We start from the raw sequence: 22,146 nt of genomic DNA, 5'->3' as shown, positions 1-22,146 counted from the left end.
AACATGCAAAAACCAAGCTGGTACTCATCTGAAATCATCATTCCCTAATGCTTACCAGTAAGAGTGATGAAGGGTGCTTTGTGTACTACCAGAGGAGAAAAGTAACTATCAGTATTACCTCACTGTGAACCGTGTGAGCTAATAATGACTGGCCTGGAAAGACATGCCCACCAGAGCAATAGTGGCAGGAATGTCATGGGAGTAACCAACAACTTTATGATGGAGTTAAAGCCTGATCCACTGTACGAAACTCATACCTGGTACTATGCCAGAGACAGGCTCTGGGGAGACCCAACTACTATTATTCTCTAAATGTACAGTATTAAAATGACTGCTTATAACTTATTGTTATCATAGATGAGTGCATCTTCCAACCCTCATCAGAGAAGCTTCTTTTTGGAGTTGATGGAGATGAACACAGAGACTCACAACTGGACAAGGTGCAGACAAAACAGAGACTGCTGAGCTTTCAACCTTAAATGGAACATCTATGTCATACCCGCCTCCAAAGATTATGGAATGGGGACTAGAAAGACAGCAAGAGCCAAGACAGTGATGACTACAAGGAAACCACATTTCTGGACATGGCAGGGAAGTTGCACTTATAAACTCACAGTGATCCTGATAGCATGCACAAGACCCATGCAGGAGTAAGCCAGACTAAATCCCAGCATGGAGTAGGGGGCTAGGCATGAAGTCCACCCCTACCTGAGGAGCTATTGGTAATTCAGAGCTACTGGGAGAGGGAGAATCCATTTTCTTCAAGAGTCTAGCACCTTTTAGGTTGACTACATTCCAGTGGATGGACATACACCCGAGAGTATATGGGCAGCAGAAATCAAACCCAGTCGATCACTTTAAAATTAAGACACAAAGTTGGGTGGACAGGGAGACAAGTGGATCTGAAAAGAGTTGGAAGAGGGAGAGTAAATATAATCAAATTATATCATATGAAAAATTCAAATAATTAATAAAAATAATAAAGTAAGAGAGAGAAAACGCTCCCATATTCAGAGAAAAGAAGCATACATATTGGGAATGGAGAGATTCAGAGACTTTTGCGCTACACCTACACAATAAATCACATATGCACAGGTCAGCTTTGCATCATCATAAAATCTCCAAACGCCTGAGGTAAACAGTTTAAAGAGAGGAGAGATTTGGTTTGCCTCATCAAACCTCATCAGTGTCAGAGATTTTGGTCCGTGATTACCCACATCACTTTGGGGCTATTTGGAGGTAAACCATCATGGCCAAGACACATGGTAGATGAGGCTGCTCACTTCACGGTGGCTTAGGAAACAGAGAAATAGAAAGAAGGGGCCGGTGTCCCAATACCCACTTAGGAGGCTAGACCCCAGTGACCTAATTTCATTCTGCTGTGCTCCACCTCATCCAGGTTTCAGAGACTCTCAACAGTTGCTACAGACCAGTAGATAATCCTTTAGAAAACAAGACTTGGAACAACATTTCAGAGCAAAACAATAATGAGGCATATCCATGCTACACATCAAACTGTAAACTAATGAGACCACTGGGAAATGGACAAACACCTGTACAACAGAAATGACAATGAAATGGTTACACATTTTTTTAAAATGAAATATTATCAAATTCCTCAGGGAAAGACAACTTAATATTACAGGGAGATGCCGTAATTCTCTCACCAGAATTGTAAAAAGTAATTAAGGCTGAAAATGCCAACATCAGGAGGGTAGGGGAAGAAAATGATCTTTCACACATAGATACTGGGTGTATAAGTCCATACAACTAATCTAGAGAACTATTTTGCAAAACGAGTCGATGACTATGTTCAACCAAAGACACGGACAAATATAGTAACAGCCTTGTTCTTCATAATAACGGAAACTACACATAATTCAATGTCTACCCATAGACATTAGATATATTATTATATAACTGGGTATCAGAGAACTTACTTAATTCAGTGTGAAGAAATGGAACCTGCAATGGATGCAATGAATTGCCCAAGCATAGTGTTAAAAGCAAATGCAAGAAGATACAAAAATGTCACGCATTATTTAATTATATTTACACGAAGTTCAGTAACAAGAAAAGCTACCTAAGCTGACAGAAGTCTTTGCAAAGGTGAGGTGATTAGGCAGATTACTGCAGACATTTCTATATTGTCAATATCCTTCTTCTAAATCTAGAGTTTCCTTGCTTTTTAAAGCGTGTTAGACTACATACCTATTTCTGTAGATATCCCATAGTGGGTGGTATATCAGAATACAAACTTTAAAATGAAACACAGACACTTACATTGCTTTCCATGTTCCTGCTGCAGTGAGAAGCAGACCTTGCTGACATTGCTGTTGTTCTCAGTGTGGTCTCTAAACTGAGAGCATCTGAGGGAATCTGGCCAGGAGGAGTTTACCATTCCCAGGACAGATTCACATCCTTCTTTTGCAGCCTCACAGAAAGATCTACAGGGTAGAAGGCCACGCCTAAATACAAACAAAAAGGCAGGAGTGAGGATTAGTGTCATTATAGAACGGTTCTCAAGGCAATAATAATATTAAAGGTAGCCACCAACAAGTTAACATAGATTATTAACTTGCATTTCCTATGTACTGTCAGCAATTTAAACTTCGACAGTTTGAGCTACCCAATAGTCTGACAATACACTAGTTTCATAACAGATCATGTAGTCATTGCTTGTAGAACAATCTATCCCAAATGATTGTTCTTAAGCTTCCTGTATTAAAATATACTGGTTGACCAATAGAAAGAAAGAAAAAAATGGAGGCCATCAATTAGAAAGAACAAAAATAGGTCAAAAGGTATGATGCTCTAACTTTTTATCTTTCCTTTGAGAAATCCAACTATCTCTCAGAGGCAAATAGAGAAAGCCATTCTTAATTCTCCATGGCCTTCATGAAAAGCCTCATACAGACAAATGGCAACTCAGAAAATCTTGTGTTCTTAAAAAAACAAAGAGGAAATCTTATCAGCCTTCTGTTTTGTATTCTACAGAGTAAAAAAAAAAATATGAGTCACTGTGGGTCCTGTTGGGCTGAGTTGTGGATCCCGTGTGTCTGTCCCCCAGGAGTCTGGATCCATGGCTCAGAGGGTAGAAGCTTGGGAATTTGACTGAGTTCACTCCACTGCAGGTGTGGGAAGATCTCAGTCTGAGAGCCTGCAGGAGGCAGAGCTCTTGGGTGGGGACCCCCAGGCAAGAAGGTATGTGGGGATCAACCGGTCTCAGACTCCTGAGCTCCCAGGCACCACTGGGAACTGCAGAATTGTTGAGACTGTGGGTATATAGGCTGGACCAGCCAGCAGCAAAGTGGGGCAAGAGGGAGAAGCTCCGGTGGCAACACCCCACGGGATAGTGTGACTCTTGGTTTAGGTGACTCGCTTGGCTGGGTCACAGCTGGCTTGGCTAGCTTGCTTGGGTTAGCAGGGCTCCATGGCTGGAATGCAGAGAGGTCCTCTGGCAGGAGATCAGGTGGTGGCTCATTGGTTGAAGGCCTCCTCTACGGTTCTCTATGGTGGGGCCCCAAAGACAAGAGGAAGTCCATGGTTTTAAAAGGTTTATTGTCCTGGCAGAAAGTAGATGAAGCTGAACCCCATACCTGCTGTCTTCAGGGTGGGCCTGAGGTTAAATGTCTTTTGCAAGGAGGAGGGTCTGGGAAAGAATGTAATTGGCTACACTCTCTGGCCTTTTGGTATCTCATTAATATGGAGATCTCTTGAGGCTCTGCAGCCTGTAGTCACACCCTCTACCTACGCTATGTGACCTAAGGCCACAAACCTTTCTTTGAGAGGGGCTGTGAATAAGTGAAAGGAACCAGGGCGTGAATAAGTGAAAGGAACCAGGGCCCAGGAGTAATACCCCATTAGGGTATTATCCGGGGTTTGAGGCCTTTGCTCGACCAGATACCCAGCTGCCTCTCACAGCCCACTGCCCCACAGGTCACCATGTGTTAATTGTAAAAGCAATGATGGCCCTGGCACTCATCCTCATCCTCTTTGTATGTAACCAAACACTCCCAGATCCCAGGTTTGCTCTGGGGATTTCAACTCATGTCAAGGCCGTGGGCTGGTCTCCTCTCAAAGCCACGTGGCTTTCTCTGCCTCACAGCTATAGGTTGTATCTTATATCCCTGTCAGTCTCCACCAAAGGCACTTCAAAGGGCTTGCAGAAAACAAGAGAAGTTTTGTGAAGTAGAAACTTTGCTTGAGTCCCTTCAAAACAACTATTTCAAATGTTGCTATTACAGAATTATACAATATTGGATCTATCATAAACCTTTTCTGGGGCACAGGCCCATTAAGATTCTGGGACAGGCCAGGCAGTGGTGGTACATGCCTTTAATCCCAGCACTTGGGAGGCAGAGGCAGGTGGATTTCTGAGTTCAAGGCCAGCCTGGTCTACAGAGTGAGTTCCAGGACAGCCAGGGCTACACATAGACACCTTGTCTCAAAAAAAAAAAAAAGATTCTGGGGAAGATTCAAAAGTCACACACTTCTTACTACCAGCTTCACAACAACAAAGGAAGAAGAGAAAGCAGGTGCATGAGCTTCCAGGCCTTCATCTGCATATTTTCTAACAATGTCTAATCGTGTATAATAAATGGACTTTACAAAGCCCTTGATCAAACAAGCTTGTATACCATACACCTTTTGTTTCACCGTTACAGAAACATGATGTGACCTGCCATCTAGCGGGTTAGACTGGATCTGGCATGATGCTTAAGAGGCTTCAAGGAGAGAACCATGTATATATAAGAAGGTCTCAACACTTACATTGTGGTACTGATGGTGTTATACTCAGGGCACTGTCTATACTGCTGATCCTAGATTTCCCATTCCCTGTCATTATTTTGAGACAAGATCTCAATAAGTTGCCTATACTGGCCTTGAACTAACAGACCTTGAACTTGTGATCAACATGCCAAGCAACTGGTATTACATGCCTGTACCACTTATGGTTCCCTCAACAATGACATTCTAATAAAAATAATTCTTTTTTTATCTTTAAAAGTCAAACTAAAACTTGGCAGTGGTGGCAACATACCTTTAATCCCAGCCCTCAGGGGGCAGAGGCAGCAAATATCTGGGAGTTCAAGGCCAGCCTGGTCTACACAGAGAGTTCCAGGACAGCCAGGGCCTATATAGAGAAATTCTGCTTCAAAAAAAAAAAAAAAAAAAAACAAAACAAAAAACAAACAAAAAGTTGTACTAAAATTATCTTTTAAATTAATCTATTTAAAATCAACAAACCTGGGCTCATAGGGGCTCACAGAGGTTGAATCGACATTGAGGGAGCCTGCATTGGTCAAACCTAGGTCGTGTGCATATATGTTATAATTGTATAGCTTGTGTGGTTTTTTTGGAACTCTAACTTAGGTAGATGGAGAGGGAGATGTTTCTGATTGCTTTGTCTGCTTTTGGGACCCTTGTCCCCCTACTGAGTTGCCTTATCCAGCCTTAATATGAGGGGAGGTATCTATTCCTATTGAAATTTGATATGCCATGTTTGGTTGATATCCCTGGGAAGCCTACTCTTTGCTAAAGTAAAACAGAGAAGGAATGGATGGGGAGGGGACAAGGGGAAGTCTCAGAGAATAGAAATAAGGGTAAACTGTGATCTGGGTATAGTATATAAAAGGATAAATTGATAAAAAAAATAACAAAAAAATAAAAAGATAATGAAAAACTGTGTTTAAATTAATATGTAACTAAATTTGATACTTGAGGTACAGGAAGAGAAGTTTTGCATTTGAACAAGTTGAGAACATACATAAAGCATGAATTGGCCCTGATAGCCATTCAGGAATATAGTAGTATCTTAGTCGATGTTTCTATTGCTGTGAAAAAACACATGGCCAAAGCAACATATACAAGAAAAAATTAATTTAGGGCTTGTAATTTCAGAGGGTTAAAGTCCGTGCATGGTATCTGGAACAGCTGAGCGCTCACAAATTGATCCACAAGCAGGAGGCAGAGAGAGCTAACTGGGAAAGGTTGGGCTTCTGAAACCTCAAAGCCTGCCCCTATTAACACACCTTCTCCAACAAGACCACACCCCCTAATCCTTCCCAAACAGTTCCACCAACTGGGGGCTATATTTAAACACATGAGCGTATGTCAGCCATTCTCATTCAAACCTCCACAATTAGATATTTTAGAGTTAAGAGTGGACAAGTCTCCCTAGTGGTTCTGGAAACTTTCTTTAGTTCTGAGGCTACTTATTCCTCACCATCCATGTCTTTTTTTACATCCTGAAGTTAAGACTCTTAGAAACTGACTAACTGTCATGGACTTTTACCCTGTGCCATGCTCATTTCCCTAGGCACCCCCACGCTAGACCCTCCCATGAATACTCTGCTACTATCTAACCTTGAGCCAACAGTTTGTTCAGGCCAAGACTCAGTTTCCCCACTTGAAAAGTGAGAGATTTGGAAGAACATGAGTTTAGTCTATTTTCCATAATTCTCTTATTATGAACATTTTGTAAGTTAAAATTCATTCTTAAGAGTAGTATTTCTCAGAGGAGCACTGAGGCCATGATAACCCTATCAGTCTTGCTGACCTGCAAGAAATAACAGACATTTCTTTCTCATAGCTTGAGCGGGGGATATATAGAAATACTAAAATACCATTAGACCATCTACTCTAAAATTAGTGCCGAGGAAAATGTCTGGAGTGTTTTTAAATAAGTCTCCTGAGAGGTGCAACCAACCGAGACTCGTGAGTTTTACATTGCTTGGTGGGGATATGTGAGCTGGGGGTGGAGTATTAATAACTATGAGTACTTACAAACCATGAACAAATGAGGGGCCATTTGTTCTTGTTTAGCCTGAAATTCAGCTGCCTTTGAAGGTCAGATGTGTTTTGCTTTTCATCACATGGAACGTGGTAGTGAGACAGGCTACACTATTTTGGAATATAAGGATCTATATCCAAGCAACAACACACTGGCAACTGAAAAACAGTGCTTGGCAAAAGAGAAGGACCACTTTGACTATCAGGATGACTATTTTAGAAAGAGTGGTTGTTCTTAATTGATGTGTGAAGTACATTTGATGTGGTGCAAAAGAAAAAAAAAAAAAGTCCCTGATGCATTTCAACTCAAGTGAAGGCCGAGAGTTCTGATGAACCTCTCCAAGTATTTGTTGACACATTTGATTAATTTGGGAACATGTTACCACACAGTGATAATATGGACATGTAGTATTTTTACTACAAGAGATATTTTTAAATAATCATTCTACATTGAATCTATAACTTCATTACTGAGTTTATTTCCAGGAAATTTTATGATGATACATCTAAAAGTATATAGATGTTTATCTAGAAGTCTTTAGTAATTGTCATAAATGGAGACTTGTTAAATAACTAGAGATACCAAAATAAACTTATATGGCCAGTAGGCTTTTAAAAGTTATAATTCATATTTTTTCTCTCAAATTGGGAAACTCTTAAAAATACTTCATATAAATTCTTTGAGAATTGTATGTAACCACCACCGCCATCATGCAATATATTTGATCAAATTCATCCCTCACTTCTTCCCCTAATACCTGCCAGATTCACCATCATCTCCTAACCACCAATTTTGTGTCCTTTTGTTTTTAATAAGCTATTAAACCCAATTCGTGCTGTCCTGTGTTTGGGGCCATCCCCCAGAGTATGCTTGACCTACTACAGACCAATTAAGGAAAATTGACTCTCCCTTCCCTGAAAGACATCAACTGTTCAGATTCTCAGATGTAAGATCGTAAGAATCCCCTTAACACTCTATGCTAGGATGCCACAGCTGCTGTGTGGGTTCATGGCTACAGTGATTGCATTAAATCCAGAAGACAATGTTTTGTTCTGGTCCTCTCTGACTTCTGATTCTTACATTCTTTCTGTCACTATACTGTCTGGTTATGTGTGTCAACTTGAGAAAGGAGCCTCCCTTGAGAAAATGCCTCTATGAAATCCAGCTGTAAGGCATTTTCTCAATTAGCGATCAAGGTAGAAGGGTCTATTGTGGGTGGTGCAGTCCCTGGGATGGTAGTGCTGGGTTCTATAAGAAAGCAAGCTAAGCAAGCCAGGAGGAGCAAGACAGTAAGCAGCATTCCTCCATAGCCTCTGCATTCACTCCTGCCTCCAAGTTCCTACCCTGTATGAGTTCCTGTCCTGACTTCTTTTGGTGATGGACAGCAATGTGGAAGTGTAAGCTGAATAAACACTTTCCTCCCCAACTTGCTTCTTGGTCATCATGGTTTTGCAGGAATAGAAACCCTGACTAAGACAGCTCCTTTTTACAGAATGGTCCCTGAGCCTTGGCTGTGTGTTTGTGATAGATATCAGATGGTCCAGTGATAGATAACAGATGATCCATCCGAGGTTAAGCTATGACCACTTAGTTCCTTCTCCGCCCTTTGATGAGTTGTGAGTTTCAGTACTAGCTGCCATCTACTGCATAAAGAAATTTCTTGGATGAAGTCTAAGAGCTATACTAATTATTGGATATACAGATACAAAGTTAGAGGGTTGATTGATATTATGCCCTCTGAAAAGAATAATAATGGTAGGTTCACCCCTGGAACCTCTGAGCCCAGAGTTCTTGGCCAGATTTACAGTTGGAAGCACATGTTTCATGCTATGGATCAGGCCTTAAATTCAGTCAGAAAACAGCTGCTTGCTCCCATAGTATTCTTGCCACTGTTGCATGGACATGTCTTACCACACTGGTCATTGTTGTATTGACAAGGTTCACAACTGAGGAAGCCTCTTGGCTATCACTCCACATTCCACACCTACTGGGTGCTCTGTGGGTGCTTTCCTTTGGGTTCCCTATAAGAAGTCATTTCATATAACTACACTTAGAAAAAATAAGAAATTAACGGTAATATAATGTCTTCAAGCCAAGTGTTCTGCTTAAATATTGCTGAGATCTCATATCACAGCTGTCAAATTGTATTTTAATAAACTATGCTGATATATTAGGAGAGCTTTAGACTTAAAACTCTTCTGGTGGGTGTTGGGGAAGATGATTTGTGGCTGGGAGAACTTAAAGCATTACCCATGATCTCTGCCTTCTATGGCTCCTGCCTGAGGAAGGCCCTGTCTTGATTATGTACTGGCCTTTCAACTTACTTCAACTACAAAAACTAATAGGATGCCATTGCATTATTGAGCTACATATGATTATGACTTCTGTCTTACTTACACTCCCCCACCCTTTTCTTTCTTGCTGACTTTGACAGAGCACATTGCCATACATATTAAGGAGACCATACAGTTGGCCTTGTGGATGATTCATTTTCCAACAGCCCTTGAGAAAAGGAAGCACTTCTAACAGTTCATGAATTTAGAAATGGATCCTTCCCTATTCAAGCCTTCAGATAAGACCTCAGCTCTAGCCAACACGTTAATGTATACTGGGAGACTCTAGAGCAGAGGTGTCAGCTGAGTAATCCCAAGGTTCCTATTTCCATGTGAGTTGTTTTACACCATTTAGAGTGTGCTAATGCATAACCCAGCTATTGGTAATGATACAGTTTTCCTTGGCACATCACTTTGCAAAAATCATATTACTGAGTTCAATGTACTATTTATGGATGAGATTTATGCAGTCATTTTAAATACAATCCTGCATTGTCCTTTTTAAACTGAACTGTTCAACAGCAATCCTCACAAAGTCAGAGTTGGGCATCTCCCAGAACTGTGACCCTTCCTCAGCCAGGAAGATATTGTTCATGTCTAAAGAGTCTTGTTAGACCATTCTCTCCTTTTTGGTTACAAGAAGATTAAAACTTAAAGAGACAACCTCAGGACCAAACACTGGCCCTAAATTATTACCTAGGTGATCTTCTTTCACAGATGAATCAACATGATGCAAGATTATGAATCCATCGCTATTGATAGAAAGAGCAAGACAACAGGTCGCCCGGTATCACTGTGAGGGTCCAACAGCACATCAAGTGACTGAAGAAACCTTCTATGTCATAGGAGAGAAAGAATGTGTTCTTGGTCTCTACTTGCACTAGGCATGGAGATGAAGAAGTATACACATGAAGGCTGGTCTTTCCACAGTCTCCCATCAGAAAGGAGATAACGGAAGGGGTCAGCATATTCCTTACTCTTTCTTCTGGAACTCTAACAGCTAGGACTCTGATTATCTTGTCTTTATTTGTAATACTCATGGTTCCAGAATGAAAAAGATGACCCACTAAAGTTGGAGCATGGCATAGTATTCCATGAGAAAACTGTTGACAAGAGCAGTGTTTCCTAATACCAACAAGGGTTAGTGCAGTAGGGTCACGGCCAGGAGCTATTAACACCTAAGTTTAAAGAAAAAAGGAGTAATTGCTGGAACATAGGAAGAGCCATCTAGGGGAAGGCTGCTACATGCGAGCCATGTTTTTTTTCATATAAGATGTACCCAGTATGTGCAAGGTAGAATAGAGGAATATGAGGTGACCATAATAGGTGGCTACTAGGTGACCTGCCTATCCTGCATTCTGATCTACTGGTGGCTCCCCTGGCATGAACCCAACAAAGAGCTCAAATGCAACCATTGCTAAAACAGTGTCAAGGGAAGAGTTAGAGAAGAGGCATGTGGCAACTGACTATGAAAGGGTAAATGAAGACTAGGCAGCACACAGCTGCATGCCTCACATCCAACTCGGGCGTGCAACAAATACTTGTGGAGGGAGGAAACACGATGGCATGTTGAGTAGATGGTTCAACTATTATTAACTTAACATCTTGTAAGAGACTGTGTAACTCAGAATCAGCAAATGCAGCCATAACAGGTTTTGTGGGTTGCTGTTTGTTCATCTCAGTTTGTGCTTCAGAAGAACATGGTTTGGATGGAAGCAAAATCATGTCACCATCCATGGAGGAAAAGTGGTCATGATTTCCCCTCAAGCAAAAGTTACTCTTGCGGGCTTCTTGAGCCAGTATAAGAAATGATCTCAATATTCAGATCATTTTCATGTCTGTTCATGTCATATTAAGCTGACCATCTATTGATGTATTTGCTATTTTTTCATTAATTTATTCGTTTATTCACTTTACATCCTGGTTGCAGCCTCTCTTCCTCCTGGTCCCCCATCACATAGCCCCTCTCCTCGTATCCCCCTTCCCTTCTCTTCTGACAAAGTTATCTCCCACCAATACAATTTAAGCTCTAAAGAGCCAATAAATGGATCCTGGGTATTGTCTTTGCAGTGTCTCCCTAGTATACAAGTGGGGACACCACAAGTAGCTGTTGCATAAATTATTAAAATGCATAAAGGATGACTTAGGTGCCCCAGGAAATAAAACTATCAGTAGAAAATGTGGAAGGAGACCCATAACCACAGTCTCCTCTCCTCAGCTGAGTGATCTGGACAAGGATGCAAATCCTTTCTGCCCTGCAGACTCCCTTTCCTTCACAACTAAAATCTCCACATACCATCCAGTTTTGGCACACTTCCCATATAATAGCAAAGTGTCGGTAAAATAGATAAAAACACCCACAGATGAATTGTCTTGTTTATTTGACAACTTTGGGGTTTCACTCTTAGGAGAGGAAAAACTCAAAGAAATGGCAAGTGGTAAAGATGTGTTGTTTTCAGCCATCAGGAATAATACAAAGCCACAAAACAGTTCCTGAAAGAGTATCAAAAGACAAGCCTTCTAACTGATGGAACACTGGTCATCTTTAGAATTTGCCACACTTAGCAAGACCCACAGGGTAAGATATTACAAATATCAGAAACAACTTGCAACCACGGTGTTACTTTGCAGCCTTTCTGATTTTTGTGTATTGTCATTGACACTGATGGTAAGGGTCTTCAAGGGAATGCAATCACAAGTACTATATATTGTAGTCATTTGCAGTTGATACCCAGAACTGTTGGAGAGAAAAGTGAATGACCCCCCCCCCCCACTGAACTAGATATGAGTGTCCCAGACACTGGCAGCAACGTGAAAAGACGTTTTCAGAAAGATTTTGGCTGGCCTGACTCCTCAGTTTTACAACCTGGTAAAATAAAGCAATCTGAATTACCCAATTGTACATTACCTACCTGTTGGGTCATTTTGAGTCATCAGATAGTCTCACCTAAGTTGACATTTTAGGCATAATAGCTCACCAATGTTGTCTGGCATTGAAGGGTCGTATACTATGCTCGGCCAACAGAACACTCCACTGACAGGGACAGGTAAGATTAGACCACTGCTTCCAAGTTAGGGGGTACACTCTAGTAAGTAACCAATATTTTGCTATCTACTTGATATTTTAAAGCAATGTATTCTAACCTACATACTTTAGAGCCATTCCAATAGTTTATCAGTAAAAAATTTATATTTTGGACCCACTGAGTCTCTATGTTCTCCTGCCTTTCCAATAGGCCCTGTTGCAGTACATCCATATACATTTGGTCAAAGCAAGCACAGCTCAAAATAAAGACAATTAAATTCCATTGTTTCAACAGACAATGTAGTTAAATAGTAACTGTGGTCTCCAAAGAATCAGTTTAAAAACTATTCTGTTTATACATCCCACTATAATCTTTTAAAATTAAAATTTAATTGTTATTAAGTAGCTATTTTTTTTCTGGGCTGGAAAACAAACACTTTTTCTTTATTTGAATAATGTGGCCTATAATAGATGGTACAAACTAGTGAAACACAAGAAAAATCTGTTTGACCTTATAATGGTTTTCTACAATACGTCTACTTTGCTGACCTTACTCTGCTTATTAAATTAGGTTGCAGTTCCCAAGCACACATTAAATGACAGCAGGAAGCGTGGCCCAAAAGTATAATTATAAAACTAAATATAATAATAAAAATAGGAGAAGTCCCCAAAGAGCACTTGAAACGTAACTGTAAATTGTTATTCATTATAACAGAAAATGGAAAAACTCTCATACTGGCGCAGTTATCAAAGGAAAAATCAGGTCAGGGGGAAAACAAATTTAACTTAAAGTGCCCTGGAAACTGTAGGCAGCTCGAAAGTGTTTACCCAAGCAGAACTGAGTTAGAATAAAGGGGATCATCATGATGGACCCAGCAGTTCCAGGACTCTGAACACACTCCCTTTGATTTTCTTTCTGTGTGCATGCATGAGCCCACAGAGGAGTTAATGTAAAAAAAAATATGTTAAGTGAAATTTTCAGAAACTAAACAGAAACAGAATGAGAATCTAGTTCCAAAAAAATCCTTTGCTATTTTATCTAATTTTGTTTCATTTACTTCTTTTTTGGCAGACCTTCACACATGGCATAGATACATGAGAAGTACACTTTTGTGGTGTCTACTTCATTAATTCTGCTTGTTCTTCACAAGTCACCACTTGAGAGTTATTGCTAACATTTATTAGCTTTTTCTAATGGCCAGGCAGTGTCCCAAGCCCTATGTGTCATTAAATCCTCATATTAATTTTGTAGCATAAGTATAACTATTATTTCTCTTTTATACATGATGAGGTCATGACACCCAGCTTCTAAAGCCTGAATTCCCAAGCACTTTTCAAAGCAAGAGGTCCACATCCCAATCTCTAGACCTGGGAATCACCTCACTGGACACAGGATCTTTGTGAGATATAATTAAGAGTTTGGATGTGAAGCTATTATCCTAGCTTGTGTAGGTGATCCCTGAATCCAATGACAGTGTCCTTATAGGAGACAGAAGAGGAAGAGATGTCGGCAGTCAGGAAATGTCCTGTGATGGCAGAGGCTGAAACTGGAGGAACATGGGCATAAGACAAAGGAACAGAAATAATAGGAAATGGGCAAAAGGGAAAATGGACTCTCCCCATAGACTTCTGGGAACCAGACAGCCTGCCAACACCCAGACTCTCAGCCTTCAGAACCATGGGTGGGGGGGGAGACTGTTCTGTTGTTTGAGCTGCCCAGCAGGTGGCAATTTGTTAAAGCAACCCAAGAAAAAGAATACAACCACCAACTGTGTTGCCACAGTCTGGGAAAATAAAGCATCTCTTGGTGGCCATCTTCAATTGTTTCTGTAGTTCAGAGCTCTCCATGTGCGAGGCAAGTACTGTGGCACTGACTCTCAACCACAGCCCACACAGGCATCTCATGTTTTAACCCGTGGGAAAGATCAATTCCACCTTCTTTCTGTGTGTCCCATGAAGTCACCCTCTGTAGCTGACTCCTTGATAATTCAAGTTTCATCGAAGTCTGCACAGCTCAGCTTCTACTGCTCCATACAAAGGCAGTGCTGCATCTCACAACCTAAGTAACAGGTGTTTCCTGATGCTTAGGATAGTTATTATTACAAACAACATGGGATAGAGTCGTACCTGAATTACTATTCTGGAAAGTTCATAATGTCTTGATCCAGAAAATAATTCATGTTATATGTGAATATGTACTTAGCATGTGCTTTGAAATTGTCCAAATATACACAGTGCTTCAAACAACCATGATGTGATTTGGGTTGATCAACTGTTATGGAAAATTATTTCTATCTTATTGAATAGTTTCTGTTTGTCCCTCCACATCTACTCCTAACCCAACACTAGATCCCCATGCTGATGAGAAGAACCATCCAGAATGCAACTCATAATTGATTTAAATAAGATTCTTGGACTTCTTAGCTGATGATACTAAATGAGATTGCAGATTCCACCCATTGTACTGGATGTTTTTGTGCCCTGATGGAGAGTAACTTTACTGTGGAAAGGATGACTGGGGAAGGGAGTTCCCCTCACTCTTAGCTACAAGTATCCTGTTGCTCTGAGCCTTTTCGTCTCTTCAAGCCTTTGGTAGTAACTATGTCTTCTCACTATGAGACCTTGGTACTTCTTATTACTTAATTGTTCTCCCCCACCCCATACCTCCATAAAAGGCCTCACTAACAAACATTTCAGGACGTTTTCCCCCTGTCAGACCCTCACTGAAACAGCAGTCAAGTGTCCCCTGACAGTATCAACTAAAATATGGATAATTTCTTCCTGTAAAAAAAAATCTGGATTTTCTAAATACAGAGACTTGCAATTAACTATGACAGATGTGGATCCTTTCTCTCCCACCCCAAAAGCAATAAAAAGAAATGTTAGTAACAGGATGATTAGTTCCTCTTGGACACTTGTCTCTAGAATAACTGGGCTCTTATCACTGAATGATTCCGAAATACCTGTCATCGCCATCAACAACGCACTCAGGGAAGACGAGGCTACAGCCAAAGAGCAGGATGTGTTGATAGCAACTGAGGCGATGGAGGTACGTGAAGAACTTGAGGAACTTCTCCGGGTCCATGTTTTTGACAATCGGCAAGAGAGGCGCCAGCGTGCTGTGGTAGGGCAGAATCTGACACTGGCTGTGAGTGATGTTCGTGCAGGTGCCTGGGGAGTGGAGACACTCACAGTTAGAAGTTGAATAAGAAATCTGTGTCTACACACTTACATGACATGGCAGGTTAAGGAGTTCATTATATGTCGTATGTCCTATACTATAGTACGACTACCACACAGACAGTTATCCATATATGTGACCACAACAATGAAATCGGCTTATTTATGAATATCTATGAATATTGATTTATTATTTATGAAGGGAGAACAGGTGTTTCCTGAGAAAATGTATAAAATTCTCTCGTAGGGAGCTGCTGTGGGTCCCCTACCGGGAAACGATATTTTGCATCAGGGTGTTTAAATACCCATATTCTTTGACACTCCAATGTCACTTGAACTTATCATAAGAAAATAATCCTGGTTATGGATGTAGATTTGTATACATGGTGCATACATAGCTTACTACTTTTCAAAGATAGAAACCCAAGCCTTCAACCACAGAGACTGATGTAAACCTGACTATAGACAATAGAATACTTAATTCTAGGATATGTGAAAGGCCTTGGAAGACTATGTAATCATATGGAATGGTGGTCATAAGCTAATAAATAAGAACAGCACTTTATGAAAGAAATCAGTCTACCAAATACATACAATGATACACAGAACTGCAATCCAGCCTATAGCATGCTTCCTTGTCATCTTGGGACCTCTGACCTGGCTTTCTTTCATGGTCAGTCCTGATAGGCACTGTCTCAACTATGACCTACACAATTCTACCACCCCAAGAACTTGTCTGCTTACTCGAACATAAATCAAAATGTTGACATGGGTTCATGTAGTGGAATTTTGAGAGATTTTTCTTTCTCATTTTATCCTACACGCTTGTCATGGTTTAATAACCATTTAGATCTTTAAACTAATTTAAAGTTGTTATTTCTGCAAGCTAACATTAAAAAAACCAAAATATAGTGAAACTATTAACTTTGTTTTAATGGAGGGAAAAGTAGGAAGAACATTTCAGCAAAAATGGGAGCATTTCTTCTGGGTACCATATCATTTCCAGAGAAATTATGATGCTATTCTCTCCATACGTCAGGTTAGCTTCATATATACAGAACCAGTGTTGACAGACAAGCCTGCAGTTGAGTAAGGTGACCGATCTCCGCCCTCCGTCTGTAACAGAAGATGAATGCGGTCTCTAGCATAGCATCACCCGCTCTTTCAGACATGGCTCAGCGTCCACTTTGAAGTCATTCTATCTCCTTCCAAATACATTTCTTATCCCACTTTCCTTCCAACGACTCTGAAACTCTCCTAGGTTCTATAGGAAGTCCTTCCCCCAAATGAACAAACTGTAATTATTTGACCAAAGATCCCTATACTTCTTCAAAAGATACCATCCTCCACTGTTATATGATCTTCATCAATCACAAAAATGTACTCAGCTCAGTGGGACAAGACCAAAATGTGGTTTCCATTTTTTGAAGGAAACTGGAAATAGATGTCTCTGTATACATAACCTTAATGTAAACATGACAAAGAAGTTAAAGCCATAATACTCTCATGTGTCTCCTTATCATCAAAGTACAAAATGATAGTGAGGAACTTGCAGAGAAAGAGTGTTCAAATAGATACTAGAACATAAACACACACACACATACACACGCACACACACACACACACACACACACACACACATAAGATGGAACATTCTGGACAGGGTTCATGAATATATCACTCAAGTTACTTGGGAATGAAAGTTAAAAAACACTTTAGTGTGGAAAAAAAAACATTGTAGGTGGGAAGAACAGTGAGAGAGGAGCCACCTTTCTGTACACAATGCTATAGTGAAGAGTCTGTGAACGAGCGGATAGTAAATGTTTCTCCATCAAAAGGTGAAATGACTTAGAGGAAATCTCATCATGTGTCATTTGCTGAGAACCAGCTTGATGCTGAGAATCAAAGAAGCCCTCAGATCTCCTGGGCCATGGCCATCTCCCTTCCACAGCCCTCAGAAGAGACATTTGGCCTATACTAAATATGAGGAAATTCAATTTCAGAAGACAAAAGCCTTCCTTCCAAGCCAGCCATGAAGACCAACTGCTAGACTTCTGAGAAGCTTCTACCTGGAGGCACATCAGAGTTAATCTATCAAAAGCAATTTCCCAAAGCTAATTATTAATGTCCCAAGAGAGGAAAAGGCTGAAAAGAATATGTCATGATGTCTGTGTATCTGTTAGATCATTTTCTGTTGCTGATACCAGCATACCATAGAGTAAGTTACAAATGAAAAGAAATGTAGTTTGCCCTCATGTTTCTTGATGCTCAAAACTGTGGGGTAGGGTGGGGTCACATCTAGTAAGGCCCTTTGTGTTGGTGGTACTCTCTATAGAATTCTATAGTAGTGATGAATCATGACAATAAATCTTTAAAATCTCAAATAGTATACATAGACATAAATGACAATGTCTTATATCCCTAGACTAATTTTCCAAAGCACAATTAAGTCATAGAATTCAAGCCTAACACTAGAGCACAAGTTTTCTCATTATGACTAAAGAAGGTACAGCGTCCATACATATGTAGTTAGATAGAAAAACAATGCGTAGACAAACAGGCAGACAGAAAGATTAAAAAGTAATTTACAGAAACATACAAGGCCAGTGACAGGACTGAGACTGGGAGTTAAGTGCTCTATCCATTAGCACATTTCCTTAGGATTCCATACCTGCCAATAGCACAGCAAACCCCAAAAGAACCAAAAGGGGGCACGAACTTAATGTGTGTGGAACAAGAATGAAAGATTAAATGAGAAAAGTGCCCATTTTGATGGTGAAGACATATACACTTTAGGTTGGCAGATGGCATCTTGGAGGATGCTGGCCGGTACATTGACCATAGAGTTTGTTTTATAATTGCAAGGGAGGAGGGAAGACTGTAAAAAATAAGGTTGAGCAAGAACACCCAACAGACCTAGCTAAGAAGCCACTTATGGCCAACAATATAAAAAGGAATTATTTTCTAAGGTTATTAACTTCAACTCTTTCATATGCACACAATGGTGTCTATTGCTTATTATCCCTCCTGCCTCAACATATGGGTCAAATATTACTTCTTCCTAGAATATTCCATTGTCTTTGAAGCACGTATTGTGTGTGTGTACACATTCTCCCCAGCAGAAATTGATTTCCTAAGCCAGCTCACATGCTGTGCACCATGAAAAGTCACTTCTTCTCTCTGGGGATGTGGACCAGCCATTTGAAAGGGGGCTCTTTTAAGCTACTATAACATCAAACTTGCTTTTCATAGGGTGGAGGACATGCCAGGGTTATTTTTCTTTCCCAACAACTTAGCAGTGAGTCTCATGGAAGTCAGAGGTCAGGACTGACGCATGAGAGCACATACAAAATACAGTGGACATAATTGGCTTTGTTGTTCCTTATAGACACCGTGATTTGATTATTGTATTTCCTATTGAAGAAGTCATATAAAGTGCAAAGCCGAGGAGGAGAATATGAAAATTGGACCTCAAAGGAGGAAAACTAGTGTAGGATCCAACATGTTCCTGGTGAGATGTTGACTCTCACTGGTGCTTCGTTCTAAAACACTGTTTCTAGTTAGCAATGATCCAGTAACAGTTGTCAAAGTACGCACTGACTAATAGAAAGCTTCCACTCAAGAGGATGCTAAGCTGTAAGACCATGGTGCACCTGGCAGCTTTGCTCATGACTTGGGAGTTTTGCTGTCTCAGCTCAGCAGAGCAGTTTTCTAAATCAGATTGGGTTTTTCTCTGATACTATCTCATTGATTTAGACACCAGGATTTCAATGCCAGAGTTAGAAACTAAAGGTCGGTCTTCTGTAAATTTCCCTTGTAATTTGAAAATTATAAGTGGTGTTTGGTCGGGAATCAGGGACTCAGGAATTAGGAAGAGTCAGAATTCATATGGCTATTTTAAATGCTAAATAAGAATACATGGTTAAATAGTCTAAACTAGCATAGAAAAGTCTAAGGTTCTGAGTAACTAACCTTAAAGTGATATTCCTCTGGTTTGGTGACATAGCTCAGAGGTTAGGAACATGAGCTACTCTTCCCCAAAGACCAGGGGTTGAATTCCCAGAACCCACATGGTGGCTCCCAACCGTCTGTAACTCTAGTTCCAGGAGATCCTATACTTCTGATTTTCACAGACACCAGGTATATACATGACACACAGACGTACTTGCAGGCAAAACATTTATACATATAAGGTAAAATGAATGAACATTAAAAAGAGTAAAAATAAAGTTTTAAACAGTGATGTTCGTGGCCTGCCTTGTCTGGGAAGGAAATTTGAGAGTTGGTGGGAAGGAAATGAGCAGATTCATTTCCTAGACATTTGGCAGTAGGCCTTTTGATTTTATTAGTAGTATTCTTTATCATCTGTAGTCACAAATGGGCTCAGTTTTAATTGATACAATGTTTTAAATGGTGTGTTTAATTTTGACTCACATTACTTCAGCAGTACTTTCTTTTAAATGTTTGAAAAATTAAATAAAATCTGTTTTTTTTTAGATTTAAAAAAGTTGTAACAAAAACCACAGTAAATATGTAATACTATCACATGAGAGGCACGAGCTATTGAAAATTTTAAAATATGAAAAATCTGTTTTCTATATAATTTTGCTATCTGCTGTTTAATATCCTATCAGAACACATGGGTGGAACTTCCATTTGCCTTGATACAATTGCATATTTAGTTAAAGAATGACTAGTCTGGACATCATACCAGGAGAGAAGATTGTACCAGAGACATTAGTTTGCCTTAATTTTCCCAAAATGCACCATTTTAAGCCATGGTTTAACCTCAGAGCTCTCCCCTGGGAATGGCCCTACATTTATTTGCCCTGTCTCCAGAGCCCGTGGATCTGTGAGATCAAGAAGTGAAGCACTTTATACACAGCCCTGCTCAGTGGTTTGGGGAGAAAGTCATGGCAGGGTTGGCCTTCTTTCCAATCTCTCCTTTGGCTCCTCTCATAAACTCTGTTATTAAATTGGATGCTGCTTCCCATGTGGTCCTCAGCCCTTTGTGTGGTGACATTGTTGTGAACATTCTCAAGTTCGCTTCTGTCTGTGTATTTTTGTGCTCAGTATTGACTGAGCGACCGTAGCCCTCCCAGCAATGTCCTCAGCCCATTCTCACGAGTTATTGGTTCATTTGCTCTGCCTACAACTTGTTATCTCGGATTCACAGCTGAGGAAACAAGGTGGAGTTGTTTCCCTGAGAGTCTACACAGCTGGCAAACGGCAGGGTCGGACTCTAACACCACGTACCTCACTCCAAGCTCAAGTCCCCTTCTGCCACCAGCAGCCCCTTACACCAAACATCTTCAGCATCTTCCCACCTAATTTATATCCATTCTGAAGAGCCCATGGACCATTGGTCTGACTTCCACAGAGGTCTCTCACCTCACGTGATCAATCCCTATTGTACTCCTAGTGCGTGTCAGGCCCTTTTCAAGCCACAAAGAAAATGGCAAGAAGCAAGCAAACGTCCCTGCCTTTGAAAAGTTACAGTCTGGTGGGAGGAGACACAAAACAAATACACACTGCCTGGCCTATATACGAGACACATGCCCATGATCCTGAGGCTCAGAAGGAACCAAATAAGGAACACACCTCCCTAGAGAGGGGTACTCACCCACAACCAGCCTATGCTTACTAAGAATGAACTGAGGACTAATATTAGTCAGAATCAAAATGGAGTCTCTCTGTTAGCCCTCACAGTAAATTATGTAGTAAATTAATCCCGGATGTTATTCACCAAGATCTCCCTCATCTCTCATGCATTAAAACCTGGCAACAGTAACCATCACAAAAGACTGTAAGGACCACAACCTTGCACAAGAGCCACTGCAAACTTAACACAAAATTGTACCTGCAGGGACATCTATCTGGGAGGCAGCCATTTCTTTCATCTTGGACTGATGCTATTCTTGTGTAGTCACCACTGTGTAGTTAATCATTGTAGTCCAGGATTATTACTACAAAGTATGCAATCCCCATTCCACCTAACCAAAGCTTCCTCCTGCCTCCACTTCGTGGAACACACATAGCTCACTATGGCAGGCATGCTCCCCTAGCAGGGCTTTGCTAGTCACAAATGAACTCAATTAATATTTGGAGAAACTTTGATTAGTATCAAAACTGACAGTCTTGAAAGTAAATTCCTCCTTTAAGAAATAACCCAGAACTAAATATTCAAGCAGCAAAAATGTAAGCTTCAGATGCCAAAGGAACGATTTGACCCAGCTCTTTGATTTTTCTGTGAATTTATACTCACTCTCAAACATTTTGCTTTCTGTCCCCTGTCTTCATTGTTTCTATTAAGGTACTTAAATTGTCATCACCTTATATTATTTACTGAGGAGTCAAAATCATCAAATGAGATCATCAAAAGGGAGTAATTTCCTTCATGACACTGGCTTAATCATAGCTGGGCTGCCCCTGAAGGGGAAAGAGCCACAGCAGAGGTCTGATTCAGAGACAGCAAACATATCCCACAAGCATCCCGCTAAAGTGCCCCTGCATCTTTTCACAATATGTCAAGTATTATCTTCATTGAAGCATTAATAAATACAGATAGACCTCACCTTCATGATGTTAGGTTCTGATAACTCCGTTGAAAATTCCAAGTATCAGCCAGGCCTATTGGTACAGGTTGTAACCCTAGCTACCCAGGTGACGAAAGCAAGAGAAACACACATTCAAGGCCCACATGGACTACAGAATGAGCTCTGGGCAAGCCTGCATGACTTACCTGTCTCAAAGTAACATGAAAGGGCTGGGGAGTTGTTCAGTGGTAGAGTGTTTGTTTGACCTATGTGAGA

At 40.6% G+C, this 22,146-nt stretch overlaps 1 protein-coding gene across 2 annotated transcripts in view; it reads right to left on the bottom strand.

Moving 5' to 3' along the window:
• The window catches only part of Corin (corin, serine peptidase), a 200,043-nt gene that overhangs the window by 117,077 nt on the left and 60,820 nt on the right, over nucleotides 1-22,146 (bottom strand). For both annotated transcript variants that reach the window (XM_028780786.1, XM_028780785.1), the window contains exons 4-5: nucleotides 15,118-15,325; nucleotides 2,284-2,468 (exon numbers count right to left, since the gene is read on the bottom strand). In XM_028780786.1, coding sequence (XP_028636619.1) covers nucleotides 2,284-2,468; nucleotides 15,118-15,325 — 393 coding nt within the window. The remainder of the gene's footprint in view (nucleotides 1-2,283; nucleotides 2,469-15,117; nucleotides 15,326-22,146) is intronic.

This window comes from Grammomys surdaster, unplaced genomic scaffold (genome assembly GCF_004785775.1).
Source record: "Grammomys surdaster isolate TR1022 unplaced genomic scaffold, NIH_TR_1.0 372, whole genome shotgun sequence".
In the NCBI taxonomy this organism is placed as follows: Eukaryota; Metazoa; Chordata; class Mammalia; order Rodentia; family Muridae; genus Grammomys; species Grammomys surdaster.
This window is presented reverse-complemented; position numbering and strand designations above follow the sequence as displayed.